General features: G+C 41.5%; 2 protein-coding genes and 1 non-coding gene across 3 annotated transcripts in view; all 3 read left to right on the plus strand.

Annotated features, from left to right (window-relative positions):
• FBP2 (fructose-bisphosphatase 2) overlaps positions 1-20,176 on the plus strand; it is a 196,390-nt gene that overhangs the window by 107,372 nt on the left and 68,842 nt on the right. The gene's annotated exons all lie outside the window — the stretch shown is intronic.
• LOC105888425 (kinesin-like protein KIF2A) lies at positions 7-2,683 on the plus strand. Its single transcript, XM_012814032.2, is given in 1 exon segment — positions 7-2,683. A coding segment is annotated over 1 exon segment (1,530 nt). The 5' UTR covers positions 7-350; the 3' UTR covers positions 1,881-2,683.
• LOC111722846 lies at positions 13,953-14,102 on the plus strand. The gene has a single exon (XR_002771502.1). It is a non-coding gene; the product is annotated as a small nucleolar RNA SNORA31 (small nucleolar RNA).

The raw sequence follows: 20,176 nt of genomic DNA on the forward strand, positions 1-20,176 counted from the left end.
TTAACCCTGACCTTGTGCCAGATGAAGACATCGAACCCAGTCCAGAAACACCTCCACCTCCAACATCCTCAGCCAAAGTAAATAAAATTGTAAAGAATCGACGGACTGTGGCAGCAATTAAGAATGATCCTCCGCCAAGAGATAATAGAGTGGTTGGTTCTGCACGTGCACGGCCTAGTCAGCTTCCTGAACAGTCTTCTTCTGCACAACAGAATGCACGTAGGAAATCTAATTGTGTGAAAGAAGTAGAAAAATTGCAAGAAAAACGAGAAAAAAGGAGATTGCAACAGCAAGAGCTTAGAGAAAAAAGAGCCCAGGATGTCGATGCCACAAATCCAAATTATGAAATTATGTGTATGATCAGAGACTTCAGAGGAAGTTTGGATTATAGACCCTTAACAACAGCAGATCCCATTGATGAACATAGAATATGTGTTTGTGTAAGAAAACGACCACTCAATAAAAAAGAAACTCAAATGAAAGACCTTGATGTAATAACAATCCCTAGTAAAGATGTTGTGATGGTACATGAGCCAAAACAAAAAGTAGATTTAACAAGGTACCTAGAAAACCAAACATTTCGTTTTGATTATGCCTTTGATGACTCAGCTCCTAATGAAATGGTTTACAGGTTTACTGCTAGACCACTAGTGGAAACTATATTTGAAAGAGGAATGGCTACATGCTTTGCTTATGGGCAGACTGGCAGTGGAAAAACTCATACTATGGGTGGTGACTTTTCAGGAAAGAACCAAGATTGTTCTAAAGGAATTTATGCACTAGCAGCTCGAGATGTCTTTTTAATGCTAAAGAAGCCAAACTATAAGAAGCTAGAACTTCAAGTATATGCAACCTTTTTTGAAATTTACAGTGGAAAGGTGTTTGACTTGCTAAATAGAAAAACAAAATTAAGAGTTCTAGAAGATGGAAAACAGCAGGTTCAAGTGGTGGGATTACAGGAATGAGAGGTCAAATGTGTTGAAGATGTACTAAAACTCATTGACATAGGCAACAGTTGCAGAACATCCGGTCAAACATCTGCAAATGCTCATTCATCTCGAAGCCAGGCAGTGTTTCAGATTATTCTTAGAAGGAAAGGAAAACTACATGGTAAATTTTCTCTCATCGATTTGGCTGGAAATGAAAGAGGAGCTGATACTTCCAGTGCAGACAGACAAACTAGGCTTGAAGGTGCTGAAATTAATAAAAGCCTTTTAGCGCTCAAGGAGTGCATCAGAGCCTTAGGTAGAAATAAACCTCATACTCCTTTCCGAGCAAGTAAACTTACTCAGGTGTTAAGAGATTCATTCATAGGTGAAAACTCACGTACCTGCATGATTGCCACAATCTCTCCAGGAATGGCATCTTGTGAAAATACTCTTAATACATTAAGATACGCAAATAGGGTGAAAGAGCTGACTGTAGATCCAGCCTCTGCTGGCGATGTTCGTCCAATAATGCACCATCCACCAAACCAGATTGATGACTTAGAGACACAGTGGGGTGTTGGGAGTTCACCTCAGAGAGATGATCTGAAACTTCTTTGTGAACAAAATGAAGAAGAAGTTTCTCCACAATTGTTTACTTTCCATGAAGCTGTCTCACAAATGGTAGAAATGGAAGAACAAGTTGTAGAAGATCACAGGGCAGTGTTCCAGGAATCTATTCGATGGTTAGAAGATGAAAAAGCTCTCCTAGAGATGACTGAAGAAGTAGACTATGATGTAGATTCATATGCCACACAACTCGAAGCTATTCTTGAGCAAAAAATAGACATTTTAACTGAGCTGCGGGATAAAGTGAAATCTTTTCGTGCCGCTCTGCAAGAAGAAGAACAAGCCAGCAAACAAATCAACCCGAAGAGACCCCGTGCCCTTTAAATCGGCATTTGCTGCTAAAGGATCCCCATAACCTCACTACTGTAACATAAAATGGTTCAGCTGTAAGGGCCATTTGAAAGTTTGAAATTTTTAAGTGTCTGTGGAAAATGTCTTGTTCTTCACCTGAATGACATTTCAATTTTGTGAAACACTCCTTTGTCTACAAAATGCTTCTAGTCCAGGAGGCACAACCAAGAATTGGAATTAGTGAAGCCTTTTGTTTCCTTTACCCAAATAGTGATTTACTTTTGGAGATCCTTGCCAATTTTGTTTTCTATATGAAGATTATGGACTTGATCCAGAGGTGGATAGTGGGGGAAGCCACAGCATTTCCTTTTAACTCGGTTCAATTTTCGTAGCAAGACTGAGCAGTTTGAAATCCTTGCGTGCATGCATACCTCATCAGTGATTGTACATACCTTGCCCACTCCTGGAGACAGCTGTGCTCACCTCTTCTGCTTTGTGCCTTGACTAAGGCTACTGACCCTAAATTTCTGAAGCACAGCCAAGATAAATTACATTCCTTATTTGTCCTTGTAAATTACCTTTGTGTGTACATTTTTACTGTATTTGAGACATTTTTTGTGTGTGACTAGTTAATTTTGCAGGATGTGCCATATCATTGAACGGAACTAAAGTCTGTGACAGTGGACATAGCTGCTGGACCATTCCATCTTATATGTAAAGAAATCTGGAATTATGATTTAAAACCATATAACATGTGATTATAATTTTCTTAGCATTTTCTTTGTAAAGAACTAAAATATAAACTAGTTGGTGTATAATAAAAAGTAATAAAATTCTGAAAAAAAAAAAAAAAGAACATAAATGTCTTAACACAATAATCAAGTAAATGAGGTGAAAGCTACGCTGATTGGTTTGATGTAACCATGTCAGATTGTATAAAAAAAAAATCAACACATTGTAGCCCACATGTGCATAAATGTATTCACAATCCATGTGTATTTGACTTAATAATAATAAAAAAAGAATCTCTCTCATGTTCCTGTCTTTGTGAACATTCATTTCATTTCTAAGACTGTATCTTAATGAAAAAAATCAAGGTCTAGACAAACACTTAGGGACAAAACTACCCTTCACAGTGTTGTAATAAGAAAAAATGTAAGGTAAATAAATATGACTAACTCTTAATGACCATTAAAACTAATGTTTTTGAAGAATGTTAAATGGCTTAAGGTTAGATCAAAGATAAAAAGCTAAAGGAGAAAATAAGAATTCCGAACTATATGCAGAGCATAATTCTGACTGTGTTACGTACACACACACCATACTCCAACACATATGCTGGAAGGAAACGCACTGAAATATTTACCATGCTATTTCAGAGAGGTGAGATTATGGTTAGTTTTTCTTTTTACATCACTAAAATTTAATCTATCTGAGAAGGTAAAATACATTTATTTTATTGACTGCTGTATTTTGAGAATTACTCATATATAATAGATGATAAATTTAAAAAATTTAATGAATTTTTATTTCTCCTTTTCTAAAATAAGTATTGTTTTTCATAGGACAAATTCAATCATTATTAAAAAGCGTGTGTTGGGCAGCACCTGTGGCTCAGTGGGTAAGGCGCTGGACCCATATACCGAGGGTGGCAGGTTCGAACCTGGCCCCGGCCAGCTAAAACTGCAGTGGTAACTGCAAGAAAAAAAGGCCGGGCATTGTGGCTGGTGCCTATAGTCCCAGCTACTCAGGAGACTGAGGCAAGAGAATCACTTAAGCCCAAGAGTTGGAGGTTGCTGTGAGCTGTGATGCCACAGTACTCTACCTAGGGCAACAAAGCAAGACTCTGTCTCAAAAAAAAAAAAACAAAAAGTGTGTGTGTGCATATATATATGAGGGTTATATGGTAAATACCAAGCCATGCTCTATGAAAAATACAGACATATATGGCTGGATACTTTGCTCAGAGCCCTAGTATGTATGTGTATATACATATAGATAAGTAGATAGTTAATTTATACTTGAGTAAATTCTACCTACAAGTTTGAAAATGACTTAATGCCTATATAAGGGAATTTATGTATTATATAATTCTAATTGAAAAACATTTTGCTCCCTATCAAGCCTAAGCAACTAGAACATCGAATGTTCATTAGTTATTTTCCTGTGCTCAGCAAAGAACATTTAGGAAGTACCCCAGAGTTTTTTTGACTATAAACTTTCCCCATGACTCTCAATTTTCTCACTAAATATAGTTAGATAGGTAACTATCTCTCTCTCTAATATAGTTAGATAGGTAGATAGATAATATAAAGCAGGCAAATAAGCTTGGGAATTTTTTAATAAACTCTTCATAGAGATAAGATTTTTTATTTCATGTACATATAAAGTATATTTGAAATGATGTTTGAAGAGATTATCAGGATTCTATCACAATTTCATTCAGTAATACATGTGGCGCACTGTGATCCTCCACGAGAACCTGAGGTTCAGTTTCTCACATTGACAAAACTTTGATTTCAATGGTGGAGGCCAAACTACTTTAAGTAAAAGGTATTTTAATTGACTAAATCATGAAGCCATGGATACACACAGCTCCTGGCACAGTGAGAATAACAGTCTCACACAGTTACTATCAGGGCTCTTGGTCTGTGTCATTTTACCCCCAGGGAGGGGTGGGGGCTCTGCGATGGTAGAGGGGGGAAGGGCAAGAGGCCAGGGTGGGGAGAGGAAGGCAGCTCTAGGGATCTTCAGGCCAGATGAAAGAATAGAGATGGCAGGTGGAGGCTCGGGCAGATGGGCTGGTGGGGGGATTACTCAAGGGCTTGCTGAGACGGCCAAGGATGAAGTGCGTGATGACTCCGTCTGAGAAACTGGAGAATCTGAACATGCCAGAGAGGAAGCAGCATCTTCCTGGGTCTGCTGGAATAGCACCATAATGACCAGTCGTTGCCCTGTTACACATTTCACAAGGGGGCTCTGGAAATAACACACGACTGAAGTTCATGACGTCGTGATCCTCACCCTGAGGCCTGTAGAAGACGGGAGGTACAAAGCTGAGGCCAGGACCAGAACACGGAAAGGAGGGCTTGCTGGCCTAGCCGGGCTGGGGCCACCTGAAGCCTGCACCCACACCTTGCCCCATCCCACGACTTCACAATACACTCTGAGCCTCCCCCCAAAGTTTTCCTTCACTTACCTGTTCCCATGGCTACCCCCTCCCATGACCATGGCAGGGTTCCCTGAATCCGTGACATGCATAGAACATGCTTTGAGAAGAGACCAGAAAAGAAGGGGGGAGATTAATCACCTCATCAGAATGGAAATCATGGCCTTCTCCTCCTCTACTTCCCTTGGGCACCTTCTCCGCCCTGGGAAACCAGGAGATGGGGCGACAGGTGAGGAAGGTGGAAGTGTCAGGATCACAGGAGTCCCCTTCATGGGAGACCCTTGGGGTAGTAAACTCTGATAGCCCCCAAACCAGCAGACAAGGTCAAATGTCAACAGTAACCTTAACAAGGTTCACGTGTGGGTGTGGCCTCATTTAAAAAGGACTTTCACGCTCATTATCCCACGGGATGCTCAAACCCAGCAGGTGCAGCACAGGCAGCAGCAGGGGTTACCTCGGAGAGGAAGCTGAGCTCCTGGGATGTCGGAGGACTTACCCAGAGTCAGGACACAGGATTCTGACTCCAACCTAGGGGGCTCCCCCCTCACCACCTCTCATGGTCACCTACTGGGTAACACCCAGGGCCACAGTGAGCAGAGCAGGGACTCTGAGAAGTGTCTCGGGTCACGTTGTCTTCCCGGGAGCGCCCCCTCTGAGGGCCCTCTTCCCAGAGAGACTGTATCTAGCAAGTGACTTCCTCAGAGATCAGGACCTGGGACCTCACGGAAGGAACAGGAAGCCTCCCCCTTGGAGAGCTCAGGCCAAGTATGCAGAAACTTACCTTTCCATGTTCCAACTTTCCCTCCCTTCTTGGTTCTGCCCTGATGCTCAGAACAAAACAAAGCAAAAAAAAAAAAGAGCGAAAGAGAGATAATAAGAGGCTGGGACTCACTCCTCTCACTCCTCTTCTTTAGGATATTCATTATTCATGAATAATGTGACTCTCCATTTTATTTTTTTATTATTATTAAGTCTTTCGTACATAGATCATAAATATGTTTATGCCATTATATGATTCACTGTGATGATTATTTGTACAAATTGGAATGTTTACATACTATTAAACATCATAGCCTTCACCACTTTTACCCTATTACAGGATTAAGACATTTATGCTCTACACCTGATAGATCCAACTTGTACTTGCAATATGCTCCATAGGTGTGGTCCCCCACCAATCCTCCATCTACCGACCCACCCCCTCCCTTCCCCTCTCCCTCTCCTTCCCTCTCCATTTTAATTGACAGATCTAGGAAGAAGTACTTCTATGCTTCTTTGGAACCAGAAATGGTCCAGAATAGCCAAAGCAATCCTAAGCAAAAGAAACATCTGGCATCACATTATGAGACTTCAAACCATATTACAGGCTATAGCAATCAAGACAGCATAGTATGGCACAAAAATAAAGACATAGACCAATGGGACATAAGAGAGACCCTAGATATAAAACCACGCACATATAGCCAAGGGATCCTTGACAAAGCAGAAAACAACACACATTGGGGAAAAGAAGCCCTGTTCAATAAATGGTGTGGGGAATACTGGACAGCTATAGGAGAAGAATGAAACAGGATCCACATCTTCACCACCCACAAAAATTAAAGCAAGATGGATATAAAACTTAATCAAAACTGAAAACGGGGTTCATTCTTAGAAACTCTTACATAAAATGAGTTCCAAGTTCTCTCTGCTAAAGTGAAGAGATGAATAACAGCAGAAAGAAAACTGCAAGAGCTTCCTATGCTCCCCCGACAACTTTTTAAAAGCCTTGGAACTGTATTCACCCTAGAAGGGGTCTGATTCTATAAGTTAATCATTGTTTCTAGAATAGAACTGCTGTTCGAATAATTAGACTTTTACTATAATCTATGTTCTTGGTCAATTTAGCCAATAGAAAACATTCACCAGAGCCACAAAATTTAATCCAAAAACCATTATTCACCGCCTAAGTTTTATGAACTATTTCGAAGAAGGAAATAAAATCTCTGCAGGACTAGTTTTGCACACTGAAATCTATAATGATAGAGAATGCTTTTTTTCATCTCAGTACTCTTCTTGGTATCATCTCCTTCCTCTCAAATTTCCTTGTCATTGGAAGGAGAGAGAGCTATATAGATACCTTCAAATTAAGGAGAATAATTCATTGTCCCTATTTTAATCTTCGGAAAACCTGTGCCTTTTAGATCACCCACACCATTCTTTACCATCACAGCCTCTTAAATGACAAACAGTGTCCAACATAGATTGCACAAATCAAAGCAGCTGAAGGCTCACAAAGAAGAAAGTTTGTATGGTCACACATTATGGTATAAATCAATCAAGCAGCAGGAGAAGGGGGTGGGAATATTCACTGCTGGGTACAGTGCACACTATCTGGGTGAAGGGCACACTCATAACTTTGACTCATTCCGTACAAAAACAATGTAAACAAAACACGTATACCCCCTAATATTCAGATAAATAAATAAATAAAAATCAAGGGATGGTAATATAAGTAGTTATCTTTGGGTATGGAGAAGGGATGGAAGAAACAGTGAAGTTGAGCAGACTTTGTAGCAAATTTTTGTATATTTGTGTGCTGTTAAAAAATTTTACAATGGGTGGCGTCCATAGCTCAGTCAGCAGGGCACTGGCCACATACACTAAGGGTGGCCGGTTCAAACCTGACCCCAGCCAGCTAAAATAACAATGATAACTGTGACAAAAAAAAAAAGAGGAGGGCATTGTGGGGCACCTATAGTCCCAGCTACTTGGGAGGCTGAGCAAGAGAATCACTTAAACCCAAGAGTTTGAGATTGCTGTGAGCTGTGACGCCACAGCACTCTATCCAGGGCGACAGCTTGAGACTTTCTAAAAAAAAAAAAAATTTTTTTTTTCAATGTTAGCCAGATGTGCTAACCTAGAATCTTCTGTTGGAGAGGGCTTTTAACTACAAATTCAATTTCTTTCATACATATCAGGATGTCAGGTCATTTATTTCTTCTTGAGTGGTATTATTCAAGGATTGGCCAATTTCATAGAATTGCCATATTTATGTCATGTTTATGAACATACAGTTGTTTTTAGTATTCCTTTATTGTAATTTTAATGTCTGTAGACATTATAATATCTATAATAATATCCTCTTCATTTCTGACATTGGTAATTTGTGTCTTTTCTCTTTCTTCTTTTCTTGATTGGTCTGGCCAGATCATTATCAAATTTATTGATTTTTTTCAAAATGTTATACTTTGGTTTATTTTCTCTGTTTCCAATTACTTTGATTTCTGTTCTTATCTTTCTTTGCCTATCTGTGCTAGCTTTGGATTTAGTTGGTTCTTCTTTTTTTTTAGTTTCTTTTTTTTTTTTTATTGAACGGTAACTATGTACATTAATGCACTTCTGGGGTACAGTGTGGGGTTTTCACATGCAATCTGAAATACTTCCATCAACTGGTCAACACAGTTTTTTTAGTTTCTTGAGGTGAAAACAGATTACTGATTTGAGCCCGTCTTTCTAATGAAAGTCTTCAGGGTTATAACTTTCATTTTAAGAGCTGAGCTCTTGGAGTGGACAATCTTGAGATAATTCTTGAATGTTTTTAAGCAATAACCAGGTAAAGAGTGAAGAACAGGCATATTAGGCAAAGAAAATATTAAAAGAAAAGAGCAAATGGAAATCGAAGAGAGACTCAAGCATGCATGGAGAACCACCAGCAATTTGGTATGGATAGAGTTTACTAAGTTGAAGAGAAAAGTTTTAACTTAACAATTTGGTCTTGATCCAGTAGATAATGTGGACTGAAGATTCTTCCTGCTAACTCACTGAACACTTGTTTTTTCTTTCTTCCTGTAATAATCGAGCCCCCAGCCCCTAACCCCCAGGACTAGCAAGAAATACAACAAACCCCTTATACTTGTAAAAAGAATTTCTCCTAAGTCCTTTAGCCTCAGCCCCCACAAGGGAGAAGTTAAGTTCTTGGAAGAAGCTTGAGAAGATAAGGGAAGGAAGGGAGGGAGGGATGAGCCCCAGGTGAAAAAGGCTGAAGTTGGTTTAAGGCCCAAGTTGTTCCTGGAAACTTACCCAATACTCTTCATTTGATGATTTGTGAATTAATGTACCTTAAGGTAGCATGTACCCTCACCCTGAATTGTGTAACCCCTTGTGATGTACCCCATCTTATGATGATGAAGTAATGTGTATCTTGTGATCTATGAATCAATATGTGCCCTCACCTTGGGACCCCGCTCTAATTGCTGTGATTGGCTTCTGTATTGCGCTAGCTTGCTGACTCTGCAAAATAATGGTATAAAGGGGCACTTCACCTGCCAGTCAGGTGCTGAATGCCTCCGTGGTGTTCCAGCCCACCGGCAGGTGTAATAAATTTTATCAATTATTGCATCAAAGTGGGGTCCACCTTTTTATCTCCACGGCTCGGTCCCATTTTATCTGGAGGCCCCAGTGATATTTGTGGACCCCCGCCTAGGCCCACCTCTACCCTACAGCTGGCTCTAGGGGGAGGACTTGGGGAGTTTTCTCCCCACCCCAGAGTCCTTGGGCACGGATATATGGGCCTAGGTTCCTTAATTCTCCAAATTCGGTGCGTCTGTCTGTTTGTTCTTGTTTTTGGTGTGGTTTGTGTTTGTCTTTGTATGGTATGTTCAGAGGTTCAGAGGTTCAGAGGTCTGGGGAGGTTCCCCTTCAGAGGGCACAGAGGTTTGGGGAGATTCCCCATCAGAGGTACTAGGCTTCCTACTGCCTACTTTTAGGCATATGCTGGATGCAGCTAGGAGGCTAGTTTTGGGGGGCAAGGCACCCCCTGTCTAACAGAGGTCTGGGGTGATTCCCCATCAGAGGCTCAGAGGTTTGGGGAAATTCCCCATCAGAGGTCTATTTTCTGGCACCACCCTCCCAGTGTAATTTGTGTTTTTATTTGCTTGACTCCCCCTTATGTGCCTTGTCTCCACCCCCCCCCTTTATGTGCCTGTTTGCAAGGGTTAAACTTCTTTGCATTTCATATGAGTCAGTGAGTGTGTGAGTGAAAGAGTTTATGTGTGGCTACAGGGTCCAATTGGGCTTAAACCCGCAGTTCCACAGCTTTATCATATGGCTCAGTGGCAGGCCCCTCGGGGCAACCTGGCGTGGGGTTTATACTGCCCTGCCTAAGCTAAGATCGAGCTCTCACTCCTTCGAGGGCCTGGCCAGGAAGGCACCTGACTGAGTCTTTGGTGTGCTGATAAATGCGTGAAATTTGTCAATTCATTTTATATTTGAGTTATTCTTTTCTGTCTCTTTGGAATCAGAAACGGCACTTTGTTGTTTTGCCCTGAGATGTGTAGTAGAATGGGTCTGGGACCAGGTGTGCTGGGGAGAGCTCTTTTACACTTCGGTCGGAGAGGTCATTTGTGTTGCTCTTAACAACAGAGGAATAAAGGTGTCTTTTCAGTAACATCCTGATTTCAGCTGCTGTGCCAAAAGCGCCCCCTCCTACTGAATTTTCAGTATTTTAAAGTTCTCTCACTGTGTTTTTATGTTAATAAAACTATGTAATAGCTGTTAGTTAAAATTATGTTCAGTTTGCAAATTTTAACGTTTTGATAACTCACGGGTTAATTCTGGCAGTGGGTTTCATTTTCCTCTTTTTGGCAAGATTATTTTAGAATACTTTCAAGGAGATAAAATTTTTTCAAAGGTTGTGCTATTTGCCTGCTTAACCCTATGTTAGCTTTTTGTAAAAAGTGTTGGGTTTTGTACTTTTATTACTCTGGAGTTATTTTTTTGTACTGATTCACTGATCAGCGAATGGAAGGGCAGAAGACTGTCCGAGGGAAGGCGCCCCCCGGAAACATCCCAGGGTCCCTGGAGTGCCTCAAAGCCCCCAGGAGACCAGGTGATGATCATCCCATCAGAAATAGGTCACCTTAACATCTATTTTTAACTAGTATGATTCATGACATAATAAAATTGAAATTGTTCTCTAGGAAGAAAGGTTTGAGAGTAGGAAAAATTAGAAAGTAAGGGAAAGAAACTGAGTACATTGTATGCCAAGATAATCTTGTGCAGGAGACCTGTGCATGTAATGGGTGGCCAGAGCTGTTTTCACCATTAGCCCCTTTTAATACTGTGAAAATATAATTGCTGCTACCCCCCCATGTTTGCCCCACTAGGGGGTGATGTGCCCCACCACTACTCCTCCCTTTTTAATACTGTGAAAATATAATTGTTGCTATCTCCCCCATGTTTGCCCCACTAGGGGGTGATATGCCCTTAGAATATAAAGTTGTTTTAGCTAGGATAGTTCCCCCCACCATTTGCCTTTTTTGCCAAGAAAGTATTAGGCGTTGTTACTGCAGGCAAGGGAATTCGGGAGGGCAGTGCACCCGAGAAAGAGGTATGCATTCTTGGCACCTGCCTGGCTGTTGAACGACCAGGTGCCATCAACTCCAGTGGAATTCTTGGACAAGTTGCGCAGTTACACTCCACCCTTGGTGGTTCCAGAACTCTCACCTAGCCGATTTCCTGGGCCATTTGTTTTGTCACCCCACTCCTTCCCTTCCTTACAAGGGTTTGTCTCCAGATAACAGGCTCTCTCTATACTTAGGAGTATTTGCTTTACTTCAAGCCTATTACAGAGCCCCATACTTGAGCCCTGGTTGGAGTGTTCCCCTGCCACCCCACCTTCAATCCCAGCTTGACTATTGGAGGTGGCACCTGGAGCTCATAGACCAGGAGTATCCCCTGGGGCCACCACCATCAGGGCTCCCCTGAACCCAGTTTGAAAATTTAGGTTTACAAGTAGGAGCCTTGCCGGATTTAGCTGTTTTAGCTCTCCTGCAGCCCTTGGTAAACAAAGTCCGAACCTATCTAAAGCGTGCTGTGAGGGCAGTCATAGGAAAAGAACAGTTTGGCATCTAAACCCCCATTGATTGTTTCATAGATCATTTTAAATTAGTCTTCTCCCCTGATAAACAGAAAGAATTTAGAGGCAAGCTTTCCAGAGACCGTCTCCAAATGCTCTGCGAGTTAGAATGGACATCCTTCAAGGTTGGCTGGCCACCTGAGGGATCTTTTGACCCTGCCCTCTGCCAGGCCATGTGGGAGGTCGTAGCAGGACAAACGGGTCATACTGATCAAGTCCCATACATAGAAATATGGACAAAACTTTGTAAGTCACCTCCCACTTGGCTCCACAGATCCTCCCTAAGAAGTAGATGTAAATCCTGCTCTCCACAACTGCACCTCTACCCACCAAGCCCCTGGAAGCCCCACGAAATGGTGGGAGAGCCCCCTAGAAAATCCTCACTAACTCGGGGAGGGATCCCATACCAACCAGCAAGCCCAGTCCCTATTTCTGTCCCAGATCCCCCAGTGGTGGGAGCACTTTTGGGAATCCCTATTTTACCTTTATGCCCATTAACCCCTAACCCACCATCAGGAGAACAGCCCTTTATAGTACGTTACCCTTTTCCTATCAGTAACTTATGCAACTGGAAGGGTCAGAATTCTACTTCAAGGGAATCAGCGGACTTGGTTTCTAGTCTTGGGACTATTTGTAACACTTACCTACCCACTTGGGACTACTGCCAACAACTCCTTCAGGTTTTAGTCATGGCTGAAGAACATAAACACATTCAAAGAGAATCTAGGAAAGTTGTTTTAGGTCCAGATGGACGTCCTAGCACCAGTACCGCCTTACTGGAGGCCCAATTCCCGAGTAACCGACCCCCGTGGGACCATATCTCAGCTGAAGGTAAGGAGGTTCTACCACAGTCCCGCCAGCTTCTGAGTCAGGACCTTGAAACAGCTCTTACCAATTTGACTAAAATTAGTGGAGTCATTCAGGGAGTGTGAGTTGGTGAAAGTAGCCCTGCATGTTTTTCACAATCGGAAATCTGTAAATGCAACTGCCATGAGGTGGATGAGGACCCAAAAATTCCCCCAAGCACAGGTGCCCAGAGGACTCAACCAAGTAGAGACTCTAACTTCCCTTATTAAAAGGGACTGAGACACTGGAAAAAACAAATGTCCTCCAACTTCAGTGAGGACACAAACACAAACGCCGACAAAAATCTGAGTTAAAAATGACTCTGCTTAACAGGGCCAGGACTTCTCTCCTTAAAGTTCCCCAGAAACTCATAATAATTGAATAACCATGCCTATCGGTGGCCAACCTGTGAACTGTCTAGCAAACACAGGTGCAAATTTGAGTGCCTGCTCCCAAGTCATGCCTGACTGGTCTTTACCACTGACTCCTTCGGATTGGCAGGAGCCATCCTGACAGTGCCTCACGGCCCAGGTCTAGGCTGAGGAAAACCCTCACTGGGCTGTAATAGTGCAGCTCTCCAACAGGGCCACCCCAATGAAAGTCCACCAGGAGGCCCACTCACAAAGGCCCTAAAAACCAGTGGGGCCCGGACCACCTGTTGCCATCCTCATCAGAACAGACGGCAAGATCCAGCAGGCCCTTGGGACAGACTTGGGAACAGGCTCATTTGCCCTTCTTCCCAGGAACCTCAAAGAAATAACTTGTTAACCAGCTACACACTGCCAGCTCATCTCCAGATGCCTGCACATTTCCTGCTTCCATGAATGGACTAAAGATACAACTACCGGGTGCCTCCCCAGTAACAAGGTAAATGCTGCCTGAGCACCTCAGCACATGGGATCACATCTCTGGGGAGAAAACTAAGTGGAACACGGGAAACTGGACTTCACTGAAATCAAGCCAGGTCAGTACGGTATAAATACTTATTGGTTTTAATTGATACTTTCTCAGGATGACTAGAAACATTCCCATACAAAAGGAAACAACCTTAACAGTGGCAAAACACCTTCTCACTGACATTATCCAAAGATTCAGCTTGCCCTTCACGCTGGGGTCTGACAATGGCCCGGCCTTCACAACCCAGGTTTCTAAAAAACTTGGTGGCTGCCTCAAACACTACATGAAAATTACACTGTACCTATAGACCTCAAAGTTCAGGACAGGTTAAAAAAAAAGAATGACTGTTGTTCTTTTGGTTTGCACTAGGATGCAAATGAAAAAATATTCCCTGCGCTTTCTGTCTGTCTTTGTGGCGGCTCAGATTGAATTAGGGAATACATTTGTAGCCAAAAAAAAAAAAAAAGAATGAAATTTTAATTAAATTACACATAGAAACTGGCGGCAACTGGGTGGACCTCTTCCCCTTCCCCCCACTGAGGGCCCTGTGTACTCCTTATCATCAGGGGCTAACTCATTTTAAAACAATCCGTGGGACTCCACCCCCAATATTCCCAAAAACTAACTAATGAATTATTGGCCCCCATCCATAACCACAACCTTGTAAGTGCCTTACAGGCCCTGCAGAAACTGTGCAGAGATCTCCGGGAGGCCAGCCAGACAGTCAACTCTGAGGAACAGCTACACAACCTCCAACCAGGAGACTGGGCATGGGTAAAAAGACATAACCCTGAAACTTTAACTCCACGATGGGAAGGGCCTTACCCTGTTATTTTAACTACCCCAACAGCCATCAAAGAAGGCGTGGATCCATTATACCCACACTAAGAAGGCCGCAGAGGACTACATCCCTGCAACATGGCACTTCAAGCCCACTGGGGATCCCCTAAAACTCCAGCTACGCAGACCTCCCTCCGCATCCTTGCCTGCCTACTCTACACCAACCAAGGAACCAGCAGAGAAGGGAAATACAATCAGCACCAACCAGTCCCTTACGACTGGATCCTCTCCCACACCGTAGATGGCACCGAGGTAGCCTGTGTCTCGGCTCCATGGATCCTCTTCATGACCAAAGATAGCAGCATAAAAGAAGCAGACTCTCATCCAGTCTTCCATTTCAACCTCTGCACCCTATTTGGCTACGGCTGTGCCGGAACTACGTGGACCATGTACGGAAGAAAGGGGGATCCAATTTGGAGCTGCATAAGCCAGTACAATGCCCAAGGACTTAGATATATAGACTTACTGATGCCCTTCAGCTAACATAGATGGACATTATTGTGGGAATGCAAAAAACTACTATTGTGACAACTGGGGCTGTGAAACTATAGCATCATGGGGACTAGCCAGGGACCCACAAATAGACTTCCAAAGGGACGGACCAGGTATTTGTACTTCAAATTTCAATTGTAATCCTATCAAGTTGTCTATGAAAAATTGGCAGGAAACAATATGGGAAACAGGTTTAACTTGGGGTGTTAGACTGTATGTTAGTGAGCAGGAACTGGCTTCTTGTTCACTATTCAGAAAATCCCTCACGATCCAAAGCCACCATTAGTTCTTATCCCCACTATGCAAGTTTTGACCAGTAAAGCCCCAGACAATACCTATTCAAAGGCAAAAATGCCGTTTGCAGTTCCCACCACCATGCCTCCCATAGCATCTGTAATATCCCCTTTATTTACTTTTTTAGATGCAGTATTCAATTTTACAAATATTACTATGGCTATGAGCACCATAATTTTGTCTTCAAAATTATCCAGCCCAAATATGAAAGCATTTACCACTCAGCTCAAAGCAAATTTTCAAGCTTTAGAAGCTTCTGTTGCCCATTTAGAAAAATCCCTGAACTCTTGGCCAGAAATAATACTCTTTTGGAAACCAAGAAACCTTAACAAAACTTTAAAGGAAGCAGATTGTGATAACACCAACCAGTTTAAGTTTATAAAGAATGCTTTAACTTTAGTAAATGATACTTGGTATAAAACCATAGCTATAAGAGGACCATTCCTCTTCCTTTTAATCGGAATAACCAGCAGTCTCATTATGTTTAACCACTTCATAGTCCTTGTACCTTTGTCCCCAAACAACTCAGGTAAATTGAAGATTCAATTACCAATAAAACCAGTGGGGACTGTAATAATCAAGCCCCCAGCCCCTAACCTCCAGGACTAGCAAGAAATACAACAAACCCCTTATACTTATAAAAAGAATTTCTCCTAAGCCCTTTAGCCTCAGCCCCCACAAGGGAGAAGTTAAGTTCTTGGAAGAAGCTTGAGAAGATAAGGGAAGGAAGGGAAGGAGGGATGAGCCCCAGGTGAAAAGACTGAAGTTGGCTCGGTGCCTGTGGCTCAAGTGGCTAAGGTGCCAGCCACGTACACCCAAGGTGGCGGGTTTGAATCCAGCCCGGGCCTGCCAAACAACAATGATGGCAGCACCAAAAAGTAGCCAGGCCTTATGGTGGACGCCTGTAGTCCCAGCTACTTGGGAGGCTAAGGCAGGAGACTTGCTTAAGCCCAGGAGTTGGAGGTTGCTGTGAGCTGATGCCATGGCACTCTACCCAGGGGGACAGCTTGAGGCTCCTATCTCAAAAAAAAAAAAAAAAAAAAAAAGGCTGAAGTTGGTTTAAGGCCCAAGTTGTTGTTCTCGGAAACTTACCCAATACTCTTCATTTGATGATTTGTGAATTAATGTACCTTAAGGTAGCATGTACCCCCACCCTGAATTGTGTAACCCCTTGTGATGTACCCCATCTTATGATGATGAAGTAATGTGTATCTTGTGATCTATGAATCAATATGCACCCTCACCTTGGGACCCCGCTCTAATTGCTGTGATTGGCTTCTGTATTGCGCTAGCTTGCTGACCCTGCAAAATAATGGTATAAAAGGGCACTTCACCTACCAGTTGGGTGCTGAATGCCTCCGTGGTGTTCCAGCCTGCCTGCAGGTGTAATAAATTTTATCAATTATTGCATCAAAGTGGGGTCCACTTTTTTATCTCCATGGCTCTGTCCCATTTTATTTCCACACTCTATATTTTCACCTTTTGGGGCACCTATTTTTATTCAATAGGCAAATTCTGAGAAGTTTCACTCCTGTGATGATTCAAAATATAGACATGAACATCCAACTCAACATCATTTGAGCAGATCACAAACTCAGCATGTCTAGAATCAAGGTCATCACTGAAATCCCCAACACCTCATCTGTCTAAATTCCCTACCCTGGTGAATATTGGCAATATCCACTGAGTTGCTCAAGCCAGAGTCCCTTGCATCAGTCACATTTCATTGCTCTCTCCCTCCCTCCAAATTCAGTCTTTCAATATGCCCTATAAATAATCTCACCTTCATATATTTTGGATCAGTTCATATCCACTGCTACTTCCTTACCTCAATTCAGTGAAAGCTCTTAACAACAGGCAAATTTGCCTCCAGTCTTATCTACTTTCAAGTCCATTCATCAAATAACCATGAGAATAATCCTTTCAAAACACAAATGTGATTGTGCCATGTCTCACCTTAAAGTTCTCCAGAGGTTCCCATAATTTTTGAGATAAAGGGAAAGACTGCAGTATGAAATAATTCTTGGATTTCTGACTTGAGCATGAGGATAGTGATATCTTAACTCAAGATACAGAATAAAGGAAGAAGAGCAGATTGGATGAAGGGAATAGAGATGATGGGTTTTAATAGGATAGTTCAGAGCATGCTGAAGTGAGGTGCCTTTAGGAGGACCAGGTAAACCTATTTGGTTCACCCCATTAGCAGATGGGGTGAAGGGAAGGGTAAAAATCATAAATAAGATGGCACAAGGGAATAGTTAATATAAGAAAGAGGTCATGCACAAGTGCCCACAGTTTATTAATCCATTCTTGAGTTGGTGGGCATGTAGGGTGTTTCCACATCTTGGGAATTGTAAAATGAGCTACAATAATCAATCTAGTACAATGTCCTTATGATAAAATGATTTTTTTTCTTCTGGGTAGATGCCCAGTAAGGAGATTGTTGGATCAAATGGAAGGCCTATTTTGAGTTCTTTGAGAATTCTCCATACTTCTTTCCAAAGAGGCTATATTAGTGTTTAGTCCCACCCCTTTTAATTAAAATCCCCTTTATTACCCACCTTGAAGATGTCATCAGTTTCCTAAAGAGACTAAGTGACACACAAATGATCCTAGGAAACAAAAGATGGCCAAACTAATCCAATAAACTAATTCTATTAAAGTGCTATAGAAAATTATCTTTCCCAAATAAATAGAAAACTGAAGAAATAACCCTGAAAGTACCAATTTCAGACATCTAGGACAAAGGAGTAAGTGGTTGTCAGCTAAAATGACTGTAATAGTAAATTAATTTGGGAATTCACAAAAATTAAATTCCAATGTGGTATATTCCAAAGGACTAAAAGACCATACATGAAAGTCACTTGTCAGTATCTATAGTGACATGATCTCATATTGTAAATAAACATTGTAAGAGCTAATAATGTAGAATTCCAAATAAATGGACATAAAATACTGGTATGAGGGGGATAGATATAAAAGAATTGCAATTTTGCCAACTCACTGGCACCTACTCCACTGGACTCAATTGCTGGGCATAAAAATAGAAAAAGATATCAAGGAATATCAAGGAAATTCAGCTGTCTGTTCCTCTGGAACCACAAATAAGTAATATTTGTAGATTTGGTTGTGTTAAAGATGAGATTTTGATATATATGCATATGGCCTCAATGTTATGTTTGAATATATTAAGCCTGGATAGTGGCCTTTCTTTGAGCTCTTTGTATCCTATAATATAGCCACTACTAATTCTTACTCAGTTCTATCACTTCCCTTTCCATGTCTGTATCCTTCTGGTCATCTTGACTGCATCACAGTTTATGACTCACTGCCTAAACTAAGCCTATAAACATACCCCCACTTGATTCTAGGGGGCTGTTGTCATAGCTTCAACCCCTCAAGACCCCTTCTACTGCCAGCTTGTTTACAGAAAGTGGTGAGATTGCAAAGTTAACTTATTTTTCTGTGACTCCGTCAATCAACCTTATAAGAATGCAGAAAAAATAGTTGAGGGCACACAAGAACAAGTTAAACATCAAAATATGTAGAAACAGACTTATGCATAATACAAGCATGAGATGCTTTCGATGTTGATTTTCAGGTCATTAGAACTTAGTGTCAATCAGGCTGTTAGAGCTTGTCATTGACATTAGTAAGACAAAAGGGCAGCAAACCCAGGACTATGGTCTGTTTGCCCTACATCTCTCAGTTTGACAATCTAAATCAAATCAAAGAAAAATCACAAACTTGAAAATACCCCTAAATTTCATCTCTTCTACCCTCCTTCTCAATTGGCAAGTTTCTCGTACATGTCCCTGACAAAGTCACTTGTCTACACACTTAACAGACACAGTTGAGCATCTGTTCCTGCTAAGCACCATTTATTTAACCCCAAAGATGAAAGCATTTTCATTGTGACTTCTAGGAAACTCATACCAGGTCTGTCCTTGAATGCCAACTTCTAAACACAAATCATTATTATCAAGTCCTCTTGAACCAAAGTCACCTCCATACTACTTAACAGAAGAGAAAATTCTGTTCTACCTTCAAATATTTCTAGGAAGTATTAAGTTTTTGCGCTATCCACTCTAACCCCAGTGATTTTTGGGGGACAAAACATGCCAAGTTTGCTTAATTACTCCTCATATGATTTAGTGTCCAGAACACACCTCTGCACACACTCAAGTTTGTCAATCCCCTCTTGCATAGAGAAAACCAAAACAGATTATGCCCTAGATCAGTGATTTTCAACCAGTGTGCCATGGCACACTAGATCTTAGGTGTGTCATGAAAATTTTTAAAGATCATAAATTAAATTATTTTGGGAAGAGGTTCAAAGCACAGTAATATATTCCTTTTTTAAGTCTTTTTTTTTTTTATCAATATAATTTAAATGTGCCACAGAAGTTTATAGGTTCAAGTTTTCTGTGAGATAAAAAAAGGTTGAAAAACACTTGCCTAGATGTTTTCTATAATGACCTGGACACTGTACTTTTACTAATGAAGCTACAGTTACTCAGCCCTCTGAAAACACCTGTCATTCTGTTACATGAGCATGGTGTTAGGAGTCAGAACCAAGTTTATAGGGAGAGATAGTTGGTAATCTTGGGCAAGTTGCATCATACTTCTGAACCCTAACTTCATGTGTGAAACAGGTAATCATTATTCCTTACAGACTTGTCATGGTGGTGAAAATATATGGCACATATTCAGCCCCGACTGCAGTACCAGGTATAGAGTAGATGCTCAACATTTGTTATTAACAATTGAAGCTTATATGTATACCATGGAATACTATGCAGCCCTAATGAAAGATGGAGACTTTACCTCCTTCATGTTTACATGGATGGAACTGGAAAATGTTCTTCTTAGCAAAGTATCACAAGAATGGAA

Source organism: Otolemur garnettii, unplaced genomic scaffold (assembly GCF_000181295.1).
Source record: "Otolemur garnettii isolate 467f Iridium unplaced genomic scaffold, OtoGar3 scaffold00006, whole genome shotgun sequence".
In the NCBI taxonomy this organism is placed as follows: Eukaryota; Metazoa; Chordata; class Mammalia; order Primates; family Galagidae; genus Otolemur; species Otolemur garnettii.